The sequence below is a fragment of the Dermochelys coriacea genome, chromosome 1 (genome assembly GCF_009764565.3).
Source record: "Dermochelys coriacea isolate rDerCor1 chromosome 1, rDerCor1.pri.v4, whole genome shotgun sequence".
Taxonomy (NCBI): Eukaryota; Metazoa; Chordata; order Testudines; family Dermochelyidae; genus Dermochelys; species Dermochelys coriacea.
Genome location: NC_050068.2, coordinates 132,361,139 through 132,383,466, shown reverse-complemented (window position 1 = coordinate 132,383,466; position 22,328 = coordinate 132,361,139). Strand labels below are relative to the sequence as shown.

At 41.5% G+C, this 22,328-nt stretch overlaps 1 protein-coding gene across 2 annotated transcripts in view; it reads right to left on the bottom strand.

The window, feature by feature from the left end:
• Positions 1-22,328, bottom strand: part of CLCN4 (chloride voltage-gated channel 4) — a 55,266-nt gene that overhangs the window by 15,248 nt on the left and 17,690 nt on the right. For both annotated transcript variants that reach the window (XM_038388001.2, XM_043501489.1), the window contains exons 2-9: positions 21,558-21,709; positions 18,754-18,853; positions 13,616-13,803; positions 6,948-7,070; positions 4,315-4,521; positions 4,140-4,220; positions 2,339-2,884; positions 327-513 (exon numbers count right to left, since the gene is read on the bottom strand). In XM_038388001.2, coding sequence (XP_038243929.1) covers positions 327-513; positions 2,339-2,884; positions 4,140-4,220; positions 4,315-4,521; positions 6,948-7,070; positions 13,616-13,803; positions 18,754-18,853; positions 21,558-21,701 — 1,576 coding nt within the window. In that variant the 5' untranslated portion in view covers positions 21,702-21,709. The remainder of the gene's footprint in view (positions 1-326; positions 514-2,338; positions 2,885-4,139; positions 4,221-4,314; positions 4,522-6,947; positions 7,071-13,615; positions 13,804-18,753; positions 18,854-21,557; positions 21,710-22,328) is intronic.

Genomic DNA, 22,328 nt, shown 5'->3' with positions numbered 1-22,328 from the left:
CCACCCACCCCCATATTGTTTGCAACTGACATCCTTTTTGGCAGATTCAACAGAGAGGACTAAGTGTAACTGGGGGACAACTAGCTACCCCCTCTCCTCTAGACCATGTTTAAGGTACACTGGTGAAGCAATGTAAGGAAGAGTTCAGTGCTACTGCCTGTGCTGTGCCCTGTCGAATAATTTGTTTCCAGGATTGTCAGAGTGGCAAGCTTGCATGCTTCCATGAGCATGAAATTCTCTTAACAATTAAAAAAACCCACCGTACATCTGAAAAACATCTTGTAGCACATATACACATAAAAAATAAAGACCACCACTTACTGTACCTAGACATGCTGCAGCTCCCACCATAGCATAAAGCCCTGGGGTGACACAGTCTGCTCCTGGTCTACACCAGTTCCTGAAGATGATCCAGTCATGATGATGGTAGGCCAACTGCTCTACTCCAATTCCAACCATTCTACCAGCCATGGCTCCCACAGCCATGCTGGGAATAAAGAGGCCTGAAGGGATCTTAAATGAAAACAGACAAGTGACAGTTTTGACCAAAAGGTCTCAGCTATGCATGTAAGAAATATGGTACCAGAGTACCAACATCCCTTATCGGAGCCAGTGCCAGACCCCACAACTCTCTGGAAGTCTCAGTGGATCATCTCCTTGGTCTGAGATGGTCCTCTGCAAATACTGGAATTATACAGAAACTTAAAATGTAATATATAATTTAAATACTTGCTTATCTATTTTACCTAATCCTAGTTCCTGAATTCACACCAATTTTATTTCTCAATATTGGTATGAGCAATCTTCTTTTTTAAATTCAAAATTTGCACATTGCATAGTTTTAATTTCTCCTTTTCTGAAGGCGTAGCTTTTGTGTGCGTCATAAGTGGGGCTTTGGAGCTGTGCTCCGGCTCCGCTCCAGCTCCAGGCAAAAACCTGCAGCTCCACTGCCCTGGAGCTGCTCCGCGCTGCAGCTCCGGGCTCCGCTCCAAAGCTCGATCCTCAGTTCAAGCTTATTTTGCAAGATAGACTTTAATGGTTTTAGCTGAGCATATGGCACTAATACCATATTAAAGTCGGTGGCTCAGCAGAACTTGATTCATTTTGCTATGGACAGGTCCTAAATTAAACACTGAGAAAATAGCAGTTGGTTAGGTTAGCAAAATAATCAAACTTTTGGGTTTATTTCAATAGTTTCACCTTTTGGAAAAAAAACATGAATTTATTTATGTGAATGCGAGCTACTAGTTTGAACAGACAAATATATGTTTACAAATGGACCCCACCAACAACCATATAGCTACAACTTGCCTCTGCCCACTTTGTGCAGTTTGGGCTTGGATAAAATGGAATCTGGACCACAAACCCCGGTTTGTTTGGGGCGGAGGGGTGTTAAACCAAACCTTTGATTGATGTAGGTTCATCTTCAAACAGCACCTTTTTTCTTTTAGCCATTTGCTCTGATGTACTGAACTCTATTTCCCCTTTCTTTCTAAAAAGCAAAACTTGACAAACATAATGAGGGGAAAAAATAAAACAAACGAATAAAACCTGCACGGATGGAATATTACAGCTGAGCTTTTATTTAAAACGTTGCACATTTGCATAATCTCGTGAGCTTTTAAATGTAATAAATAGTCAGTAAATTCAAACTTATGGTTCCCACAATCAGTGCAACTTGGCTACACTGCACTGTATTAAGACAAGAATATACAGCAATATAAAATACTCCATATTTCGAGGGGGATGAATTTCAGTTGAAGTGGGAATCATGCTTTATTGACTTACTGGCAATAGTGAATTTAAATGCTCAGCAACAATACTGTATCTTTTTTTTAAACAAAGAAAAATCAAAGAAACCTAGCAGATACAACAAAGGTGCTCAATCCAATACGGTCTTCTTTGTATTCAATGCAAGTTGATGAGAAGCAGGGGACATGAGACATACAAAAACAGATAGCATGATACAGCTAAATTGAGTTACTCTGTATATTACAACGAAATAAAAACGCTGAATGAAAGACCATGAGATGGTTCTGTGATAGCATCTTACAATTCACCCCGACACCAGGAGTGTCTGTGGAACTCTTGCTAATTTCTGAATCTTTAGATGAATCTGTTGCCATCAAAGCAGAATCCTAATTAAGCCTTAATTTTCTATTGCCTTGTGCTTCAGAATTTGCACATTCTCATACACATCCCTGGTATTATGCCAGATGTATGTAACCTGAACACGACACTCTAAGCTCTAATATTAACCTGGTCTTGTCATGCAAAAGTCTAGCTTCAACACACAATATGGATTGCAGCAATGAACTTTACATACCCTCCAACTTACCTTCATGCCAAAAGTAAATATCGTGATGATAATTTTAAAAATCAGAGCCAGGGCCAGCTGCCACATTGCAGTGTAGACTCCAAAGCCAGCAGGTCTGTCAGGGATGTCATCTACAGGCCTGGTCATGTTTGGGTCATTAATATAGTCACAGAGTTGTGAGGACTCCAGAGCGCCACAGTCATTGAAAAGCTCAGAGATCAGCTCACTGGTGCTCCTCCGGGTATATGGATTAGGATAGGCGATGATGGCAGTGATAGCAGTTACCACAATTACCTCTAGGACCGGATACTTCCCAAGCCTGGTTGTTTTGCGCCTTCGGCACCATGCAATGTTGCAACGGATAAAGAGCGTCCCCCACAGACCTCCAAAGACCCCAAGCAGAATGAATGGGAAAAGTTCAGCCATATACCAGGGGGTGTGGTACTCCACATAAAAAAGAACCAGTCGGCTGTTTCCAAATGGATTGATGGACCTTAGAGTAAAGGCAGCCACAAGAGCAGCAAAAAATGACCTCCATAGAGTTTTCAGGGGAAAATAATAACTAACCTAAAACAAACAGAAACAGTGAATGCTTAACTGAGTGGGAGGTAAGGTGTTTGATTTAGTTACTCTCTTTTTTGTTGCACCACAGGCCCTACTGCAGAGGTGGGCAAACTACTGCCCACGGGCCACATCTGGCCTGCAGGACTATCCTGCCTGGCCCTTGAGCTCCCAGACTGGGAGGCTAGCCCCCCAGCCCCTCTCTTGTTATCCCCCTTCCCCTGCAGCCTCAGCTTGCCATGCTGCGAGCTCCTGCCGGGCAGCATGGCGGTGTGGCTGGCTCTGGCCATGCAGTGCAGCTGCCAGTCTTGCTGCTCGGAGTGGCATGGTAAGGGGACGGGGAGTGGGCGGTTGGATAGGGAGCTCGGGGTCCCGGGGGGCAATCAGGGGACAAGAAGCAGGGGGCAGTTGGATGAGGTGGAGGTTTGGGGGGGCAGTCAAGGGATAGGGAACAGGGCGTTGGATAGGGGGCGGGGTCCCGGGGGGCAGTTAACGGTGGGGGTCCTGGGAGGGGGTGGTCAGGGGACAAGGAGTGGGGATTTGGATGGGTCAGGGGTTCTGAGGGGGGCAGTCAGGGTGCAGGAAGTGGGAGGGGGCGGATAGGGGGCGAGGGCCAGGCTGTTTGGGGAGGCACAACCTTCCCTACCTGGCCCTCCATACAGTTTCGGAACCCCGCTGTGGCCCTCAGGCCAAAAAGTTTGCCCACCCCTGCCCTACTGCATTCCCTCTGTTGGTTAGTGTGACTTTACATACATGGGTGTGTCTGCGACCAGAACATGATCACACATCTGTAAGGAAAGGCATTTTCAGACTTGAGGAGGAAATTGCGAACAATGGAAAATGAACATCAAATGAATCATAAAGCAAGCTGTTGAACCATGATGTTTTAAACGGACACACTGGAGTTATGATCTCTAGACATGCTGTAGCAAGTTTCTGTAATCTTTTGTTAGAATGCTCAAGGCATACACCTTTTCTGTATGGAGTCAAATGCTGAACACACGCACAGCACAATCACACCTTTGGTTTTCTCCAGGAGACTATTACTCCTCTTCTGCCAACATTATGCTAATCTACAGGGTAACTTCTTATTGGTAACAATTACAGATTATTATATCCTTGTATATGGCAAAACAATATTGGGAAAATAAAAAGGATTCTTAAGGAAGGAATCAAGGGAAAGTATTTTTACTGATGCAAATGAATTCTGCAAACACATATCATGAAAATGAAACATAGCTGATTCACTGGTAGCTCTTACCTCTTCCAGGCTAAAAAGTACACCACCAATTGGAGCACCAAAAGCAACAGAGACTCCTGCAGCAGCTGCAGCTGAAAGCACCTGCAACACAAAGATTTGCATACAAGGCATGAGCCCTTTGAGTTGTTGTCATTTTGTTCCCCTTAAATATAGTCAATCTGAATCCAAAGCTCACCTCTCTCCTCTTTCCTTCATTCTTGCTGTACTTTGAGAAGAGGCTGCTGAAGAAGTTACCACAGCAACAAGCCACATGCACTAAAGGACCTTCTTTGCCGAGGCTGAGGCCCGAAGACACCACAAGAACCAAGGTGACTGTTTTGATTAAGAGTGTCCACTTCCCCAGGTAGCCCCTAATAATGAAACCACTCAGGATGGTTTTTATCTGGAAGGCAGGAAGAATAGGTTGAAGAACTAAAACTTCTGCAACTTCAATTTTGCAAAAATGACTTAACAACTATAGTAGACAAATCACTGCTTGAAAGAAGCCACTGATGCACTGAGCAAATGATTAAGACAACTTTTCTACAGTGATATCGTACTAGTGGTTAACATGAGTAGTGGGTAGACATGGCAACAATTTTACAAGCTAGTTAATGTGGGTGGACCCCGCCTCTGTGAAGTGAACAGGACGCTGCCCATGTGGATTGGCTGGCAGGATCAGGGCTTAAATGAGATGCAAATGAGCGTCACCAAAAAAACAAAATAATTATAGTGTGGGGCAGATTCCATAAATATTATATTTTTTGTTATTTCCAAAAATCCCATCACAGAAAAATATTACAGTGCCATGAAACTGAACCTTGCAGAGGTCTTGGTTTTAATAAGTTTCTCTTATTTTTTTTTAAATATGGATCAAATCTTGCCATATTTAAACAGACAAAGTCAACAGGCAGAAATCTGATTTGGAATTTACCTCTAAAACATGTCTAAACTGAAGGTAACTCTAGCATACACACATTACTTGTCACCATTCTTAGCAGTGATTTTTATTTTTCTATATCCTGTTCCAGCAATCCAGTCCAGTGGGACTAGACATGGGGCTGGCTTGGCATCTGAAGTGGCACAGTTTCTGATGGGAATTCCTTTAGTGACTTCAGTGTAAAAGGAATTGACTGAGCGTGTGCAAGCAACAGCAGTTTTAATGTGTCTTGTAGCCTTTTGAGAGGGAAGGAACTATGATTTACTATACGTTTGTACAGTGCCTACATTGCTAGAACACGACCTGGTTAGCTTATAGGCATTAAAGCAATATACATGTAAAATAATAATAAAAAATCCTTTACAAGATTATAGCATGAGTTGAGACCATCATGATTTTAAAAGTGAGAACCAACTAAGCTGTGTCAGTATAAGTACACACCATGCCAAGCTCCAGTTTACACGGATTGATATTCCCCCGCTTCCTTTTTTCCCTTTGTATTCTTCCCCAAAGATATAAAGCAATAAATCAATCTCTAAGCAAGTTTTCAAAAAGTATACTCAAATCAGTCTTGATATAAGGTTTTTGGCTTTGGTGTTTGTTGATTTTTAAACTTTTCAAAATTTTGCAAATAAAAAGTTTTTCATCAAAAAGTGGCCTTTTTTGACTTCTGACTTCATTATCAGAATTTTTATCCAAAATGTTATCAAAACCAGTAGACATTTTCATTTATTAAAATCCAGGTTTTCTGTAAGTGAAAATGTTTGATAATATTTTTATTTAAAAAATTAAAAAGTTATAACAAAAATTGGAAAAAAAAGAGCTTCATATTGACACCTGAGCAACAGAAACAATGTCAATATTTCAGGAGGGTTTTGCAATTATTTTTTCCAACCAGTTCCAGATTTTTGATTAATCAGTTTTAGATTTCTTGGGTTGCTCTCCTAGAGGTGAGGAAAGGGGCAAACAGATCTGTACATTGAATTAAATCTGAAGAATAAGGATAAGACTTTCAAAGACTGAAGCTTAAATTTAGACTCCAAAATCCATATGGAGGCTCTTAATAACCCAGCTGTTATTTAGCCCCCCCCCTTTTTAAGTGTCTGACATGTTTTATTAAAGTATTGAGTAACCTGTAGCTCTCCTTGATTTCAAGGACACTCATTTAAGAACCCAAATATGGATTTAGGGCCAAATTTTCAAAAGTGACTGGTGACTTTGGTTGCCTGAATTTTGGGCACCCAGCTTGACACACCTGATTTTCAGAAAATCAGATCCTTTAAAGGAATTCCAAATGGTTGGCCCCCCAAAATTGAGGAGCTCAAACTCACTAGTTACTTTGGAAAGCTTGGTCTTGAATCTTCCTCCCTTCCTTTTTTTTGCACCCCCCCCACCCCCTTAAATCTTGGCCTAAACTTTTATCTTCTCCCTTATAATTGGAACATGTAATTGCATCTGGTGGACTTCCAGGCAAATATTCATGTGTAACCCACTGATGAGTATGCACTATGACTCCCCCTCTGTGTCCAATCCACAGAGGATATGAATTATTACAGCCCAGTTAGGGAGCCTTGGATCTTTAGCTCAGGTTCTAGCAGTTCATGCTTTTAGCTCTGGGAGTATCCAGTTCAGTCCTTGGGTTGTTGACCAAAACAGCAGCCATTGCATATGCTTTTGAGTGGAGTCTAAGATGAAGAATTTAGACAGGAAACATGAACACAGCTTAGGCAAAAGGCATAATATAAAGACATGTCAGGTGGAAAAAAAATATTAAAATGCCTTGCTTTTGCTTGTTCATATGCCAAAGGCATAGCTATATGATGGCACAGGTCTAGAACATGAAATGATTTTTCAGGTTTTAAATATGCATCCATCTGGAAGAAACTCACCTCTGGAATCCCAGAACCACAGGCGTAAGGAGCAAACACCCTGACCAGGGAGACTGCCAGGAAAGCAAAAGATAGAGCCCACATAATGTACAGAAAATAGTTTAGAATGTAAGCACTTGCACCCTGGAAAAAAAACAGCAAAAACACTGTTAGACAAATGCAATGAAATAATCTTATGTTCCTATTAGGATTTGGAGTGGGGTGGAGCAGGTTCTGTTCAATTACTGCAACACTAGTGGTATGACTGAAGCTGCTTCTGCCTCAGTAAGTGTGAACGCTTGCACATTTTTGTGCTCCGCAAAGATACATAGATGCAGCATCTTAGTTTATTTAAACCAATCTACATGGTGTCTTTTGTGAGCTTCTCATGCACTGTACAAAATACCAAACTAAACACTTAAACAGTTGAATGAAAAGCTGAGCACATATACACAGTCCAAATAACATCAAGCAAACCTAGCACCGGGGCAAACCCAGTTACAGCAAGAAAAAAATACCCCAAAGGAGGGATTTGCAATGTACTTTAAAGTCAGCCAACGAGACACAGCGGTGGGCCTCTCTGACGATGCTGGCTGAGATTTTCAAAGCCGGGGATTTAGCAACACTTCTCCATTAATTTTAATAGAAGGGGCAAGACCAGAATCACCCTGGCTAATTGTAGGATGCAAAGTGATCAATCCAGTTCTGAGGGTTTAGATTATGAAGAGGCTCTCCATACTAACTCTGATTCCTTAAATTATATTCTTTGGTATATTAACAGCCAGTGCACTTCACAGAAGATGGGTATAACTGAATTCCTCATTCCTATCTGAAGGTATAAGGTAAAGGACACATTCTGCAGTGGTTGCGGCCTCCAAAGCAATTTGAAAGGATGCCCAATTATGAATGTATTACAGTCGTTTACCGTGGATGTGACAAAAGCATAAGCAATCATGCTGAGGCCTGTACTCAAGATAAAGAGATGGGCTTTCCCGACAGGATGGAGATGGTAATGGTAATAGCCACTCTAAATCACTGTTGTAACTACGGAGTGAGCAGCCAGTGGTTACCTCCAAGTTCCACACCCATCTCTAATGATGCCATTCTCCCTGGAATGGACATACAAAAACTGCCCAATGACAGGTTTCAGAGTAGCAGCCGTGTTAGTCTGTATTCGCAAAAAGAAAAGGAGTACTTGTGGCACCTTAGAGACTAACAAATTTATTAGAGCATAAGCTTTCGTGAGCTACAGCTCACTTCATCGGATGCATTTGGTGGAAAAAACAAACAGAGGAGAGATTTATATACACACACACAGAGAACATGAACCACACACCACACAACAGAACCACTAACCCAGGAACCTATCCTTGCAACAAAGCCCATTGCCAACTCTGTCCACATATCTATTCAGGGGATACCATCATAGGGCCTAATCACATCAGCCACACTATCAGAGGCTCGTTCACCTGCTCATCTACCAATGTGATATATGCCATCATGTGCCAGCAATGCCCCTCTGCCATGTACATTGGCCAAACTGGACAGTCTCTACGTAAAAGAATGAATGGACACAAATCAGACGTCAAGAATTATAACATTCAAAAACCAGTTGGAGAACACTTCAATCTCTCTGGTCACTCGATCACAGACCTAAGAGTGGCTATCCTTCAACAAAAAAGCTTCAAAAACAGACTCCAACGAGAGACTGCTGAATTGGAATTAATTTGCAAACTGGATACAATTAACTTAGGCTTGAATAGAGACTGGGAGTGGATGAGTCATTACACAAAGTAAAACTATTTCCCTATGGTATTTCTCCCCCCCACCCCACCCCCCACTGTTCCTCTGATATTCTTGTTAGCTGCTGGAATTAGCCTACCTTGCTTGTCACCATGAAAGGTTTTCCTCCTTTCCCCCCCCTGCTGCTGGTGATGGCTTATCTTAAGTGATCACTCTCCTTATAGTGTGTATGATAAACCCATTGTTTCATGTTCTCTGTGTGTGTATATAAATCTCTCCTCTGTTTTTTCCACCAAATGCATCCGATGAAGTGAGCTGTAGCTCACGAAAGCTTATGCTCTAATAAATTTGTTAGTCTCTAAGGTGCCACAAGTACTCCTTTTCTTTTTGAAAAACTCCCCAAGTTTTCCTCAAGATACTTTTCCCTACCCACAAGCATGATCTTGACCTTTTCTGGATTGAGTTTCCATTGGATGTGTCTCATCCAAATAGTAAAGCCATATAGACAGTCCAATAGCCAAAAAAGAGCCCATAATGGACTGATCCAATAGGAGGCATGGAGCTGTGATTTATCAGTCTAAAGATGACAATATGATGCACCTTTAAAGGTTCTCCCTCCACTGCCTGATGGTCCAGAACAGAGACAAGTGAAGTCTCTGTGAAGACTAGTAGTGTCCATAAGCTGTATTTCAAGTACTGAGAGTGCTTTTTCAGATTGCAGAGGATTAGGATGATACCATGCTGCATGTATGACCATCAAGGAAGTCTGTGTTAACTACTCCTATTCTGTTCCAGATCTCAATGCTAGAAAACCTATTTTCCAATCTTATGAATGACAAAGTAGGCAAGGTCAATGTGATGTTCCCCGTTTGCCAAACATGCCATAACAATAACTAACTCTAGCATATCCCTAGATATTTCTATCCAAATACGATATCAATGAGTTGCCTTGCTGATGACAGCAGAAGAGCAGAGTGTTATCAACCCCCATGACCCAAGACTTAAGTAATAAATTCCATACTTATCAAGGACACCCATCCATAGTCACAGTGGATTTTTAATTATTCCAACTGAAGAATGTTTATTTCATTTCCCCATGAATGTCTTCTCCCTAGTGCTTTCAACTAGAGACTCAATGGTAATATTCACTATTCCCTTAGAGCAGTGGTTCTCAACCAGCCATCCGGGACCCCCAAGGTGGCTGCAAACAGGTTTCAGGGGGTCTGCCAAGTAGGGCTGGCATTAGATTTGCTGGGGCCCAGGGCAGAAAGCTGAAGCCCTACTACATGGAGTTGAAGCCTAGAGGCACAAGCCCCTCCACCCTGAGCTGAAGCTGAAGCCTGAGCAACTTAGCTTTATGAGGCCCCCTGTGGCGTGGGGCTCTGGGGAGTTGCCCTGCTTGCTACCCCCTAATGCTTGTCCTTGCTTTTATATGCAGAAAAACAGTTGTTGTGACACAAGGGGGCCATGGAGATTTTTAATAGGACGGTGGAGGGCCTCAGAAAGAAAAATATTAACCCCTGCCTTAGAGGACAGTCTGAGTTTGCAGTCCCAGGGTTAGATTCTCATCTCAGCTACACTAGTGTGAATCTGCAGCAGCTCCAGCTCATCTGGTAAGAATTTGGCTCTAAAACATTGGGCTAAAGCAACTATTTTGCTTCTTAATTCAATTAAGCTGCACCATATTTGGTATAAAGACTCCAGATCTGATTTAGGTATTTGCTACAGACACACATACACATACTACATTATACTGGGTCAGACTACTGGGATCCCACTTTTTTTGCACAACTACATCTCTAGGGATAACATTCATCCTCACATTCTCCAAACATTTGACATATGAACATAAGAACGGCCATACTGGGTCAGGCCAAAGGTCCATCTAGCCTAGTATCCTGTCTGCCGACAGTAGCCAATGCCTGGTACCCCAGAGGGAATGAACAGAACAGGTAATAATCAAGTGATCCATTCCCTGTCGCCCATTCCCAGCTTCTGGCAAACAGAGGCTAGGGACACCATCCCTGTCCGTCCTGACTAATAGCCATTGATGGACCTATCCTCCATAAATTAGACACGTGATCACAGGCAAGATTGAGTTGTTTTTGGAACATTTACAGTCAAACTTTTGGAACTTTAAATAACAGTTTCTAAAGATTAATAAAGTCTTTCAGAAGGGAAGTACTAGTCATCCAGCCACTCCTTTAGCCACTATCACCAAGACCCTGATTCAGGAAGGCACTTACTCACATGCTGACATTTAAGCCTATGGGTCTACTGTTGGAGTCAACACTGTAGGCCAAAACAGATGGCTCCAGTGTATTACCAGAGGCAAGTTTAGTCTCCACAAGGAGGATGGTGCGTATCCTACTTTTACAGCGTCCTCTGCTGGCTGTTTAAAGGAATGGCACTGGAATAGGATAGTGGTTCTCAACCTGGGGTATGTGTATCCCTGGGGTATGCAGAGGTCTTCCAGGGGGTACATCAACTAATCTAAATATTTGCCTAGTTTTACAACAGGCTACATAGAAAACACTAGCAAAGTCAGTACAAACTAAAATTTCATACAGTGACTTGTTTATACTGCTCTATTTACTGTGCACTGAAATGTATGTATAATATTTATATTCCAATTGATTTATAATAATATGGTAAAAATAAGGAAGTAAGCAATCTTTCAGTAATAGTGCGCTATGACACTTTTGTATTTTTATGTCTGATTTTGTAAGCAAGCAGTTTTTAAGTGAACTTGGGGGTATGCAAGACAAATCAGACTCCTGAAAGGGGTACAGTAATCTGGATAGGTTGAAAGCTACTGGAATAGAAGAAGGAAAGAGCACAGGGTTGAATGGATGGCCAACACAGGTAACCTGTATAATAAAGAGTCGGGAAGAAAACATGGTCTGATGCATAGACTGATTTATTTTCATGTCTTCTCTAAATCAAATCTGCTTTTTGGGGGGAGGTTTCATAGAAATACTATAATTAAAACAATACTGACAGATCCCATAGGATGTGTCAGAATTCATAGTGGCAACATATTTAAGGGGCTGAAAGGAGCCATGATGCCCAAAACCACAGGGAAGAAATGATTTTGCAAACAATATCTATGTACATCTAGGGCTCCAAAATGTCAAATTCAGTTAGATATGATAAGCAGAGCCACAGCTGTGCATAAAATAGAAGAGTCTGAACACATTACATCTGGGAAAAATCCTCCAAGAACTTTTTATGTAAAATGTTCTGTGAATTGTTCCCTCTGTACACTCAAGGCAACCAGTTCTTTTCACTGTGCTTCTGTCTGTTGTCTGTCTTCTGCCAGGTGTAGTAATTTATGAATGGGAACAAAAATCTCTCCATGTACTGACTGTAATTAAATCAATCTTATTGTTCTTAGAAATTCTACAAGGCTTTGAGAAGCCTGCAGAGTTTGTATAGAGGTAGGACTGACTTTCTGATGTGTGTGTGTCCATTTCCTGTGGGGCCCTGGTGCCTGATTGGGATCTCTAGATGCTACCATAATATAACAACAACAATATTAATACAATTAGATCTACTGACTACAGTGAGATAGGGGAAGACTGCAGATCTTAGAAGCTCCGTTGTTCTGGGGGAGTCACCAGAATCAAGTCAAACTAATAGTTATTTTCACTGTAATCCGTAAGGATCAGAAACCTAGCTTGAATATGGTGAAAATATTAACTACGTGTTAACTAAAACACCCATCCAGCTGTTATGCTTAATGCAATGAACAACATACAGTACACCCGATTGTTGAGTTTCTGGTGCATATGGGGAAAACGAATATCCTTGAGGATGTTCTCTATTTACGTTCGCCAAGATATCAAGTGGTCTGCTGTGGATTTCCTCAAGACAGGGCCCATATAAATTATATGTTCCCCCCACTCCTCCATCCAGGGATTTTCTAATAATCTACAACTTCACTCCAGTTCAGCAATTTAGCCTGGGACAATGTTTATTTAATGTTACTAAGAAACAACTATCAGTCTATAAATACTGACTAAGACAGTTAAAATGCCATGCAAATTGCATTGCGTTGCATTGTGTATCACCCACTGTACAGGAGAGATTCTTGCTTGGTGTCAAACAGCGCGGCATGTACACACAAGTGCCAGTGATGTCAGTGAGACAACCCCTCTGGAAAATTAGGCCATGCATGTCCACAGACAGTGCAGTCCAGCTAAAACTAAAACAACAGCTTTGGGGTTACTGTTAAGAATGACCAACCTGTTGTTGTACAGCGATGACAGGGTTCTTAGAGAATGTATGGAATTCCAGGTTAAAATTCCACTGCTAAATTAAAGTGAAGGTTGTGGCATTCTCCCTCGTGTAGTCAAACCTTCTGTTTATTCCGCTAAATCCCTTAAGCCAAAGATGACTTATCCAGAAGCCCATAACAGTACATCCAAAACACTTTTTTCCTGAATGGATGAGATTGCAGCAAGCATCAGGTATTTTTTTAAAAATTGCTGGTGGAGGATACTCCCATACTCTGTTCTCCACACAGAGAGAGAGAGAAAGAGAGAGATTGGAGAAAGTCTTTTGAGCCGAAACTAATCAGGTCAAATTTTTTTCAGGTTGACCACAACCACATTTTTTAGCAAATAAATGACTTGTCTGAAAATTTTCACCCAGATCTAGTTATGAGGTAATTCTTTTATTCTAGTAAGGATGCAAATAAGAGATTTCCCCATTCTCACAGACTTTGTCTCTGCAACACACACACGAGACCTGGGGCTTATAACAGGCCAAGCAGAAAATTTTTGTGGGAACCCCTGGTAACAATATTGGCAGTTCATAACTCTACCTCGGGGGTTGGGGGACGGACTGTTTGAAGAGAATATCACAGAGTAGTGGGAGGGGGGAAGAATAATCTGGGAATGGTTAGTATTTCCCAGTCTACAGCCTAACCAGGTCTTGCATACCTCAGACTGGTTTACCAGAAGCTCGGACCATTTCTGCCACAGGGGACATTTGTCCCGGTCATCAAATGTGGTTTCATTAGATGTCCAGCAGCACTGCTCATGACTGTACCAGAATGCAGATAAGCAGACACCCTCTTTCAGATCTGTCATCCAGTCTACAGCTAAATCTATAACTCCAGCTAACGTGCCTTAAAAAAAGATCAGGAAATAAAAAATAAAATTAAGTGGAACACATATTAATCTAATTATATTGAAACAAAACACATGATCTGAAGGACCAGTTACAATATGAGCATAAAAATGGGCCAAATAATTAGACTGAACAGCTGCGAGTTAGTAGGGAGGAACTGAGCTTCTCCAAAAATGTCCTCTCTTCTTCTACATTTTACTGTGCAATGCTTCTTTTTAACAGCATAATTCTCATCTTGCCTCTGCCCCTGATAAAATGGGGCATCATATTCCAAATACAAACACAGGCCGCAATCCTGCAAGCTGATCCATGTCAGCATGCCATTTGACTGCTGGCATACCAGTGAAGTTAATGGGACTTCACACATGCAGAGAAATCAATGTATACATATCAGACTGCAGGATCAGGGAAATTGTTCCACATGTTAGATGAGAGGAGGGACGTGTGCGTTCGCATACATACACACACACGCATTTCTATTGGTCCCAGTACACAGATCTTTAAAATGAGCAATTTAAGTAATACAAATAATATAAGGCCCAATCCTGATTTACTGAATTTTATGATAGTTTAGTCATTAAGATCAATGGGATTATGATTTAGGCTTTGATGTAGATACCTTATAGTAATTTAAGCCCAAGAATAAAATGTCCTTAAAATACTTTCTTTATGAACTTCATCCTTCATTCCTGGAGCCAGCTTTTTCAAATAATTATACAGAGCAACAGTGACATCCAGTGGCCAAACGATGCTTGAGTATATGCCCTATGCTGTGGATTCCCAGAGAAGATCTTGACCTTCCTGTATAATTCCTACTCAAACATCATAATCTGCCATAGCTCTAGTATTGTGAAAACAGAGACGTCACCTTAGCACCAGTGCATTTGACTGTGCATAAGACTGTGAAAGCCTGACCACTGGTGTACAGTAGAACCTCAAAGTTACGAACACCAGAGTTACGAACTGCCTGGTCAACCACATACCTCATTTGGAACTGAAAGGATTCAATCAAGTAGCAGCAGAGACGGAGGTGTGGGGGGGAAGCAAATACAGTACAGTACTATGTTAAACATACAAAAAAATAAAGGGAAAGTTTAAAAAAGATTTGACAAGGTAAGGAAACTCTTTCCATGCTTGTTTCATTTAAATTAAGATGGTTCAAAGCAGCATCTTTCTTCTGCATAGTAAAGTTCAAAGCTGTATTACGTCAATGTTCAGTTGTAAACTTTTTGAGAGAAGAACCATAATGTTTTGTTCAGAGTTATGAATATTTCAGAGTTATGAACAGCCTCCATTCCCGAGCTGTTCGTATCTCTGACGGTCTACTGTGATTATTTTGGACTTATTCTACACTGATGTTTCCAGGTGCTGCTATTGAAAAACTATTAAAATTGTATTCAAAAGTTAAATTAGAAACAAACTCTTTAAAGACTACTGAAAGGTTCTGCAATAACTTCATAAGTACATAATTATTGTCACATCAGCAAGAGGGATAATACTTGTCACCACTATAAGGCCATATGACAACAATGAAGGATTTTATGTGATATGGGAAGAAACTCTCTCCAAACTGAAGGAGAACACAGATATGCCAATGAGAGGTACGTGAGATCATTAGAGAAGCAAAGGGGAAAGCTGGTGTAGCAATCCAAGTATCTGTTTTTGTAAAGAGTTAGTTTTTTGTTTTTGTTTGTTTGTTTTGGTTTGTTTTTTTGTGGCTTGTCATTTCTGGTTGCTCAAGTTTCTACAGAAACAGTGGGCCATATCCTGAGTTGGTGTAAATCACCATAACGCTACTGACCTCAATGTACCTAGCTAAGTGAGTTTTGCTGTAAGCTCTATGATTTTCTGAAAAATCTCCTACGGATCAGAATCTCTAACTGGTTCAAGCAAACACAAGACCTAGGATTGGCACAAGAAAATCTCTGCCTTGTCCAAAACGTGCAGAGTTCAGTCCCTACCTCATCCTCTGATGGACCTCCATATTTATTGACACTTCCCAAGCTTCGCGTAAGGTACATCTACCCTGCACCCTGCTTTTGGCAGCATGTCGAGTACATACACTATGCACACACCCCAGCATGAGTATAAATAGTAGTGTAGACTAAGGCACCGCTGCCTGCCCCCCACTCCCCAGAGCCTTTCACTGATACATGTAGCTACACATCTCAGTCTGGGTGCAGCCTGCTTTTTCACTGAGGCATGTAGCTACACATACCCTACATGCTGCTGCCCGTGGTGTGCAGTATAGACAGATCCTTAGTGAAGCCTTCCACCATGCCCAGTCAGGTAAATCAATATTCATGTCATTTCAAGGGTGGAGTAAATAAGGACTATATCAGGGGGTGGCCAAACTTACTGTCCCTCCAAGCCACATACGACAATCTTCAGAAATTCAAGAGCCAGGCCACACCTGCCTCAAGAGGTGCCTGATGAGGCTTGGGGCTTCAGCATGACCCCCTGTAGGTGCATCCTGCAGGGCTGAAGCCCCAAGACTCTTCTCCCTGCTGGGCAAAAGCCCCTACTCCACCACCCTGCTGCAAGGCAGAGGCCCCGAGCTCCCCCGCCCCAGTCTGATAGGTGAAGAATGGGAGGAAGAGGTCTCTGCCAGCCTCACTTTAATGGTAAAAGAGCTGCGTATGGTTTGTGAGCCTCACTTTGGCCACCCCCGGACTATAAGATTGTTTTTAACCTTATAAAGTGACTTGCCCAAGATCAAGAATGTTTGTGGCACAGCTGGGGACACATGTCCAGACCTCTGATGTGGTAGGCTCACATTTCATCCATTACACTATGGTGCCTCTGAGAAAACTGCATAGTTATGCTAGCTGTAAAATGAGGCTGCTGGGGTCAAGTGCTTTGAGATCTGCTAATAGATGAAAGTGCTACACATGTAGCATTATTTTTCAGACAAAAAAACAGACATGGAAAGACTGAATGACCTGCCTGGGCAGTACTATGGGCTAATAGGTTAGGTAGAGCCCTGTGAGCCAGAAAACCTTGTGCCTGGTTTCCATAAGTGCTGAAAACTCACCGCTCCAAGAAAGTCAATGGAGATGCAGCTGCTCGGAAATCTCAGAAAGTCAAGCTAGTTTAATTGACTTTCAGTGAGACTTAGGCTCCTAAGTGCCTAAATCGCTTTTGAAAATGGGACTTAGCATCTAGATCCCTTAGGCCTTGCAATGCTGAGTGAAACAACACCTAAACACCTTTAAAAATCAGGGCTTTCCCAAGGTCACACAGGAAATCTGTGGCAGAGCCTCTCAGGCTCCAGGCTAGTTCCCTAACCACTGGTCTTTTCTTTCTACTACATCAGGCCACCACCGTGATGAAGACGTGTGCAGAAGACAATCTTGACGGGTAGTCTGATGTGTTTGGACAGCATTGTTTGATAAAGGGGATACTGGAAGGCACATTTCCCTAGAAGGGCAGAATTAAATGTGTTGTGTGTTGTCTGTGGTGTACAGTAGTCAAAGAAGTGGTAAGGTGTATTTCTGTGAGTAGTTCATATCTATTAACTAAGCCCAACCTAACCACAACCTTTTCCCTAGCATAGGTGCACGATAACATATTTTATTTCGATGTAGCCAGTTGAGATAAAAGGTGTTAACCTTCATCCACATTAGGGAAAAGGGTAGAGTCAGTTAACATGTTAACTATCTCCAACCTAACCTCAACGTACCCATACGACATACCTGAAAGCCAACAATTCCATTTGGCATCATCTTTTGAGGTTTCAAAATGTTTTGGTTCCACATTGGAATGAGAGAGCGAACGAGCATATGTTTTCACTGTATAGCTGGGTAATTGGGGTACTGGCTTGGAATGTGGGGGAGACAGGTTCAAGTCCCTGATTCAGAGCAGAGCTTTTCATCCCAACTCAGGCAGAGCACTGACTTGAACATTTCCAAGGCTGGTACTCTAATCCCCAGGGGTGAGGGGTGTGGGTGTCTCATATCTCATATCTTCCCAACAAAAGTTTTATGTAAATTTATACATCTCCATGAAACAGCATATTTTGCCAAAATTTCACTTCAGCAAAAATGCTCCAGATAGCTTTAGCCATAATGTTCCAGAACAGCTTCCACTCACAGTTCTAAACACTGATATTAAATGTACTAACTTTACATTTGTTAAACCTGGAGATTCACACTAGTTTTGGTGAGAACATGGTGTGCAAAATTTGGCATCATGCTGTTTCCTAGCAGTCATCATCACATTGACATAACCGAGACAGCATAAAAATTATTCAAGGCTGCTGTTTTAATGGTTTAATGGTTTTAAAGGATGCTGTTTAATGTTTAACGGTAACATGAGAACAGTTTTCCAAACTGGAAGACAAGCTAAACTGAGCAGAAGACAGGAGCAACTCAGGAAATTAATGAATTTCCCATCTGAGTTTGTTGTTAAATATGTAATGTCTGTCTGGCTTATGAGCAGATCTGGAAGTCAGTCTGAAATTGGTTGTGTGAAATTGATTGTGTTTCCCCACTCCCCTTTTTAGGCATGTATAAAGAGATAAACTGGTCTACAATGTATCTAGTGCATTAGAGAACTATATTTTCATTGTACTCTAACTGTACTCTCCTCCTGCATCAAAATATCTATCCCTGGAATTAATTTCACAAGATCAAGAAAGGAACATGTGAATCAGAGGCAGAGATAGTCAAAACAGTTCATCAAGGGTAAGGCACTTCCACTCAGAGGCATGTTTTCAAAAGCAATACAAAAATCACATTACTTGTTAATAGCAATTTTTCTAGGTCAGCACTCAGTGTGAGACTTTCCAAGTGAAGCATTAAAACTGTGTGGGTGCATAACTGTCTCTTTATCTCATCCATCTCGAAAAGTTGGGGACCAGACAAAGTAAGTAAAACATAAGCAGATGGCTCTGCAGGAAGACAGAGAGAGAGTTCCAGACACAGCACTGCTGCTATTATGCACATACCTGCCAGAAGTCCTATGAGAAGCATTACAACCCATCCTGACCAGGCATCCAACAAACTCTTGATGAACTCCCATATGGATTCCTTACTTTTGCTTGTAATCTGAAAAAATACATACACTGATTCATAAGAGTCGGTTTTGTTGTGTCACATCTACAAGGCAAGACTCTTATTTGAACACAGATGGACTGAACACTAAAAAGACTGATTGTTTTTACAGAGCTCGGGATCAAGTTGTTTAAAGTGAATTTGTCCAACCTTAACAATTTTACTTATTATTTCAGCTCTAATCCACCAGATTCAATACGGTTTTTCTTTTTTTTTTTCATATTGACAGATGAAATCACGAGCAATGATAGGCAAATTATGACCATCTTTTTGTAGGTCCTGCTCAAGAACCCCTGGGTGCACAATAAGCTGAGATACAACAGTTTTGAAAACACTTTCCTGTTTTACGGATGGCTATAACTTGGGCTTTTGTTGATGAGTGCATTTGTGTTTGAGTTTGCATCTCTTACATAAAGTCATACCATTTTAGGCCTGAAGGCACCGTTAGATCATCTAGTCTGACCTTCTGTATATTACAGGATACCAACACCACCCACATGCTAAACCCAACAACTGAAATTAAACCAAAGGATGACAGCCCACTGGAGACTAGACTCTTGTGTGCCACCATGAAAGAACAGGAGGGAGTGAGATGGACCAATGCCCGAGGCCTCTGCAATGGCAGGAAATGGATTAAGTGAGATATTTCCAGGTAATTCTGGCAATTGACTTGTACCCCCGTGCTGCAGAGGAAGGTGAAAAAAACCCAATAGGCACTGCCAATCTAGCCTGCGGGAAAACTCTTTTCTAATATCACATATGGCAATCAATTAGACATGGAGCATGTGAGCAAGAACCAGCCAGCTAAGTACATGAGAGAGAACATTTTTGGTACCATTTCAGAGCCCTGGCCTATCCCCAGACAGGCCACCTCCTGATGCTTCAGAGGATGGAGATTAAAAAAAAATGCTTCCAAAATACATTTTGGGAGGGCAGAATCTCTTCCTGACCCTTGCCAGTGGCTTGCTGAAACCCTGATGCATGGGTAGAACATACACCAGAAGTGAGCCTCAGGGCTACTGAGCCCTATCCCCTTCCATCACTCATAAATTTGTCCATCTCTCTCAAGACTAGTTCAGTTGTTTGCTCCCCACAACTCCTACTGGGAGGCTGTTCCAAAGCCTCACCCCACCAGTGATTAGAAACCTTCTAATTTCCAGCCTGAAGTTGTTCCAGGACAGTTTATATCCATTTGTACTTCTATCAACATTGTCCTTTAACTTAAATAGCTCTTCACCTTGCCTGGTATTTATCCCCCTAATGAATGTATAGAGATCAATTATATCCCCTCCTAGCCTTCGTTTTACTAAACAATCCAAGCTCTTCCAGTCTCCTCTCACGAGATAGCACTTTGTACTATTGAATTTCATCCCATTTCTATCACTCCAGTCTTCAAGGTCATGCAGATCTTTTTATGTAATATTCCGATCCTCCTCTGTATTGACAATGCCTCCCAACTTTGTATCATCAGCAAATTTCATTAGCACACTCCTATTTCTTGTGCCAAGGTCATTAATAAAAATATTGAATAAGATTGGACCAAGGCTGATCCTCCAGGAACTCCACTAGTAACCTCCTTTCAGGCCGATAATTCATCTTTTAGCACCACCCATTGCCTGCTCTCCTTTAGTCAATTCTTATCCACCTTACAATGCTTGTATAGAGCCCTAATTTAAGAAATAATTTCCCATGTGGCCCAGTGTCAAATGCTTTACTGAAGTCCAAGTACCGGTATATTAGATCTACTGCATTTCCCATAGCTAAAAAATCAGTTATTTTGTCAAAGGAGGAAATCAGGTTAGTCTGGCCTGATCTACCTTTGGTAAAACCCTGTTACACTGCAACCCCTTTACCTCTATGACTTTAATTATTCTTTCCTTCATAATTTGTTCTGAAATCTTGTATACTACTGAGGTCAGACTAACATATCTATAATTGTCCAGATCACTGAAAAGATAAATTTATTACAAATCCTTGCAACTGGGCTAGCAATCTCACATGCTGGTTCTTTCAGTATTCTGAGGTGGGAATTGTCTGGCATGCCTGGATTTGAGCGCATTAAGTTCTTTCTGTTTTTCTTCCACCTCAGATGTGGTCGTTTCTATTTCTAGACACTCATTTCCATCAACCATACTGCATTCATACCCATGTTCCATATTATCATCATTATTGAAACCGAGACAAAATATTCATTTAATTTTGGGGCCATACCTTAATTATCTTTCAACTCCTTCCCATCCACACTGCATAGTGGCCCAACCTCAACCTTCCTTAGTCTACTTCTAGTTATAGAATTAAAAAACCTCATTATTTATTTTAATTTCCTTGGAAAGAACTCATTTAGCTTGACTTTTAGCAATTCTCTTTTTATTCTGGCATTTTTGAACCTCCGTAATGTTTTCTTTGTTGATTAACACCTTTTCCAGTTCCTTATAGGCTCTCTGCTTACTCCTAATACCCTTTCTGAGGGGATTATTTATCCAGGTGGGTCTACAACCTCTCTCCAAGTTTCTCCCCCTTACTTGGGATGCAAATTTCAGATAGTTTTTGTATAGTTGATTTGAAAAAATTCCAGCCCTCCTCCATATTTAAGCCCTTGAGCTCCTCAGTCCTGACATTTTTAAATAATTCCCTTAATTTCCCAAAGTTTGACCTTTTTAAATTAAAGATTATAGTTGACGACTTGGTTTTGATTTACCTTCCTATGTCTGTCGGTGTCACGTGATTTCTCTCTCAGCCAGTCAATGGTGTGGAAGTCCTCATATGTCCCAACATCAGGGAAAGGCTCATCCAGGAAATCCATCAGATTACCAGAACCATTCATGTCTCCTGCATTAACCATATTAGTACCTGTAGGAGGAAAAAACACAAATTTAGAAAATTCATGCACCATTTCCAGAACAAAATTATTCAGAAAACCCTCGACCCGCCACTACACACTCAATGCAAGATTGGTGGGAGCCTAAGACAACAGTTCTTGTTTAAAGGAGCTTAGTATGTATGAAAAGTAATGGTTTCTAAAGCCTGCATCAACAGAAAAAAATACATTCACCCTGAGCAAAATGTTTGCATAGAATTCCTAGTCCAGTAAACCAGGATGGTTTCAGAATTCAATTGAAATGGTGCACATCAGACCATGTCTGAAAAAGTAAGCATAGCCTTACAAACTAGCTGCTTGCAGGACACTTTATAGTCAAAGGGGCCACACTGGAAAATAAGTGGTGGTACTTACCTAGAATCCCAGCTCTATCTATCCATAATGGCAAAACAAAATGACACTCATAGCACATCATACAAATCTTCATAACATGATAATCACTCTGAAGATCTAGGGGATTTACTAGGATTGCCAGGTGTCTGGTTTTCAACTGGAATGCCTGGTTGAAAAGGGACCTTGGAGGCTCCGGTCAGCACCACTGAACAGGCCGTTAAAAGTCTGGTCGGTAGTGCAGTGGACCTAAGGCAGGGT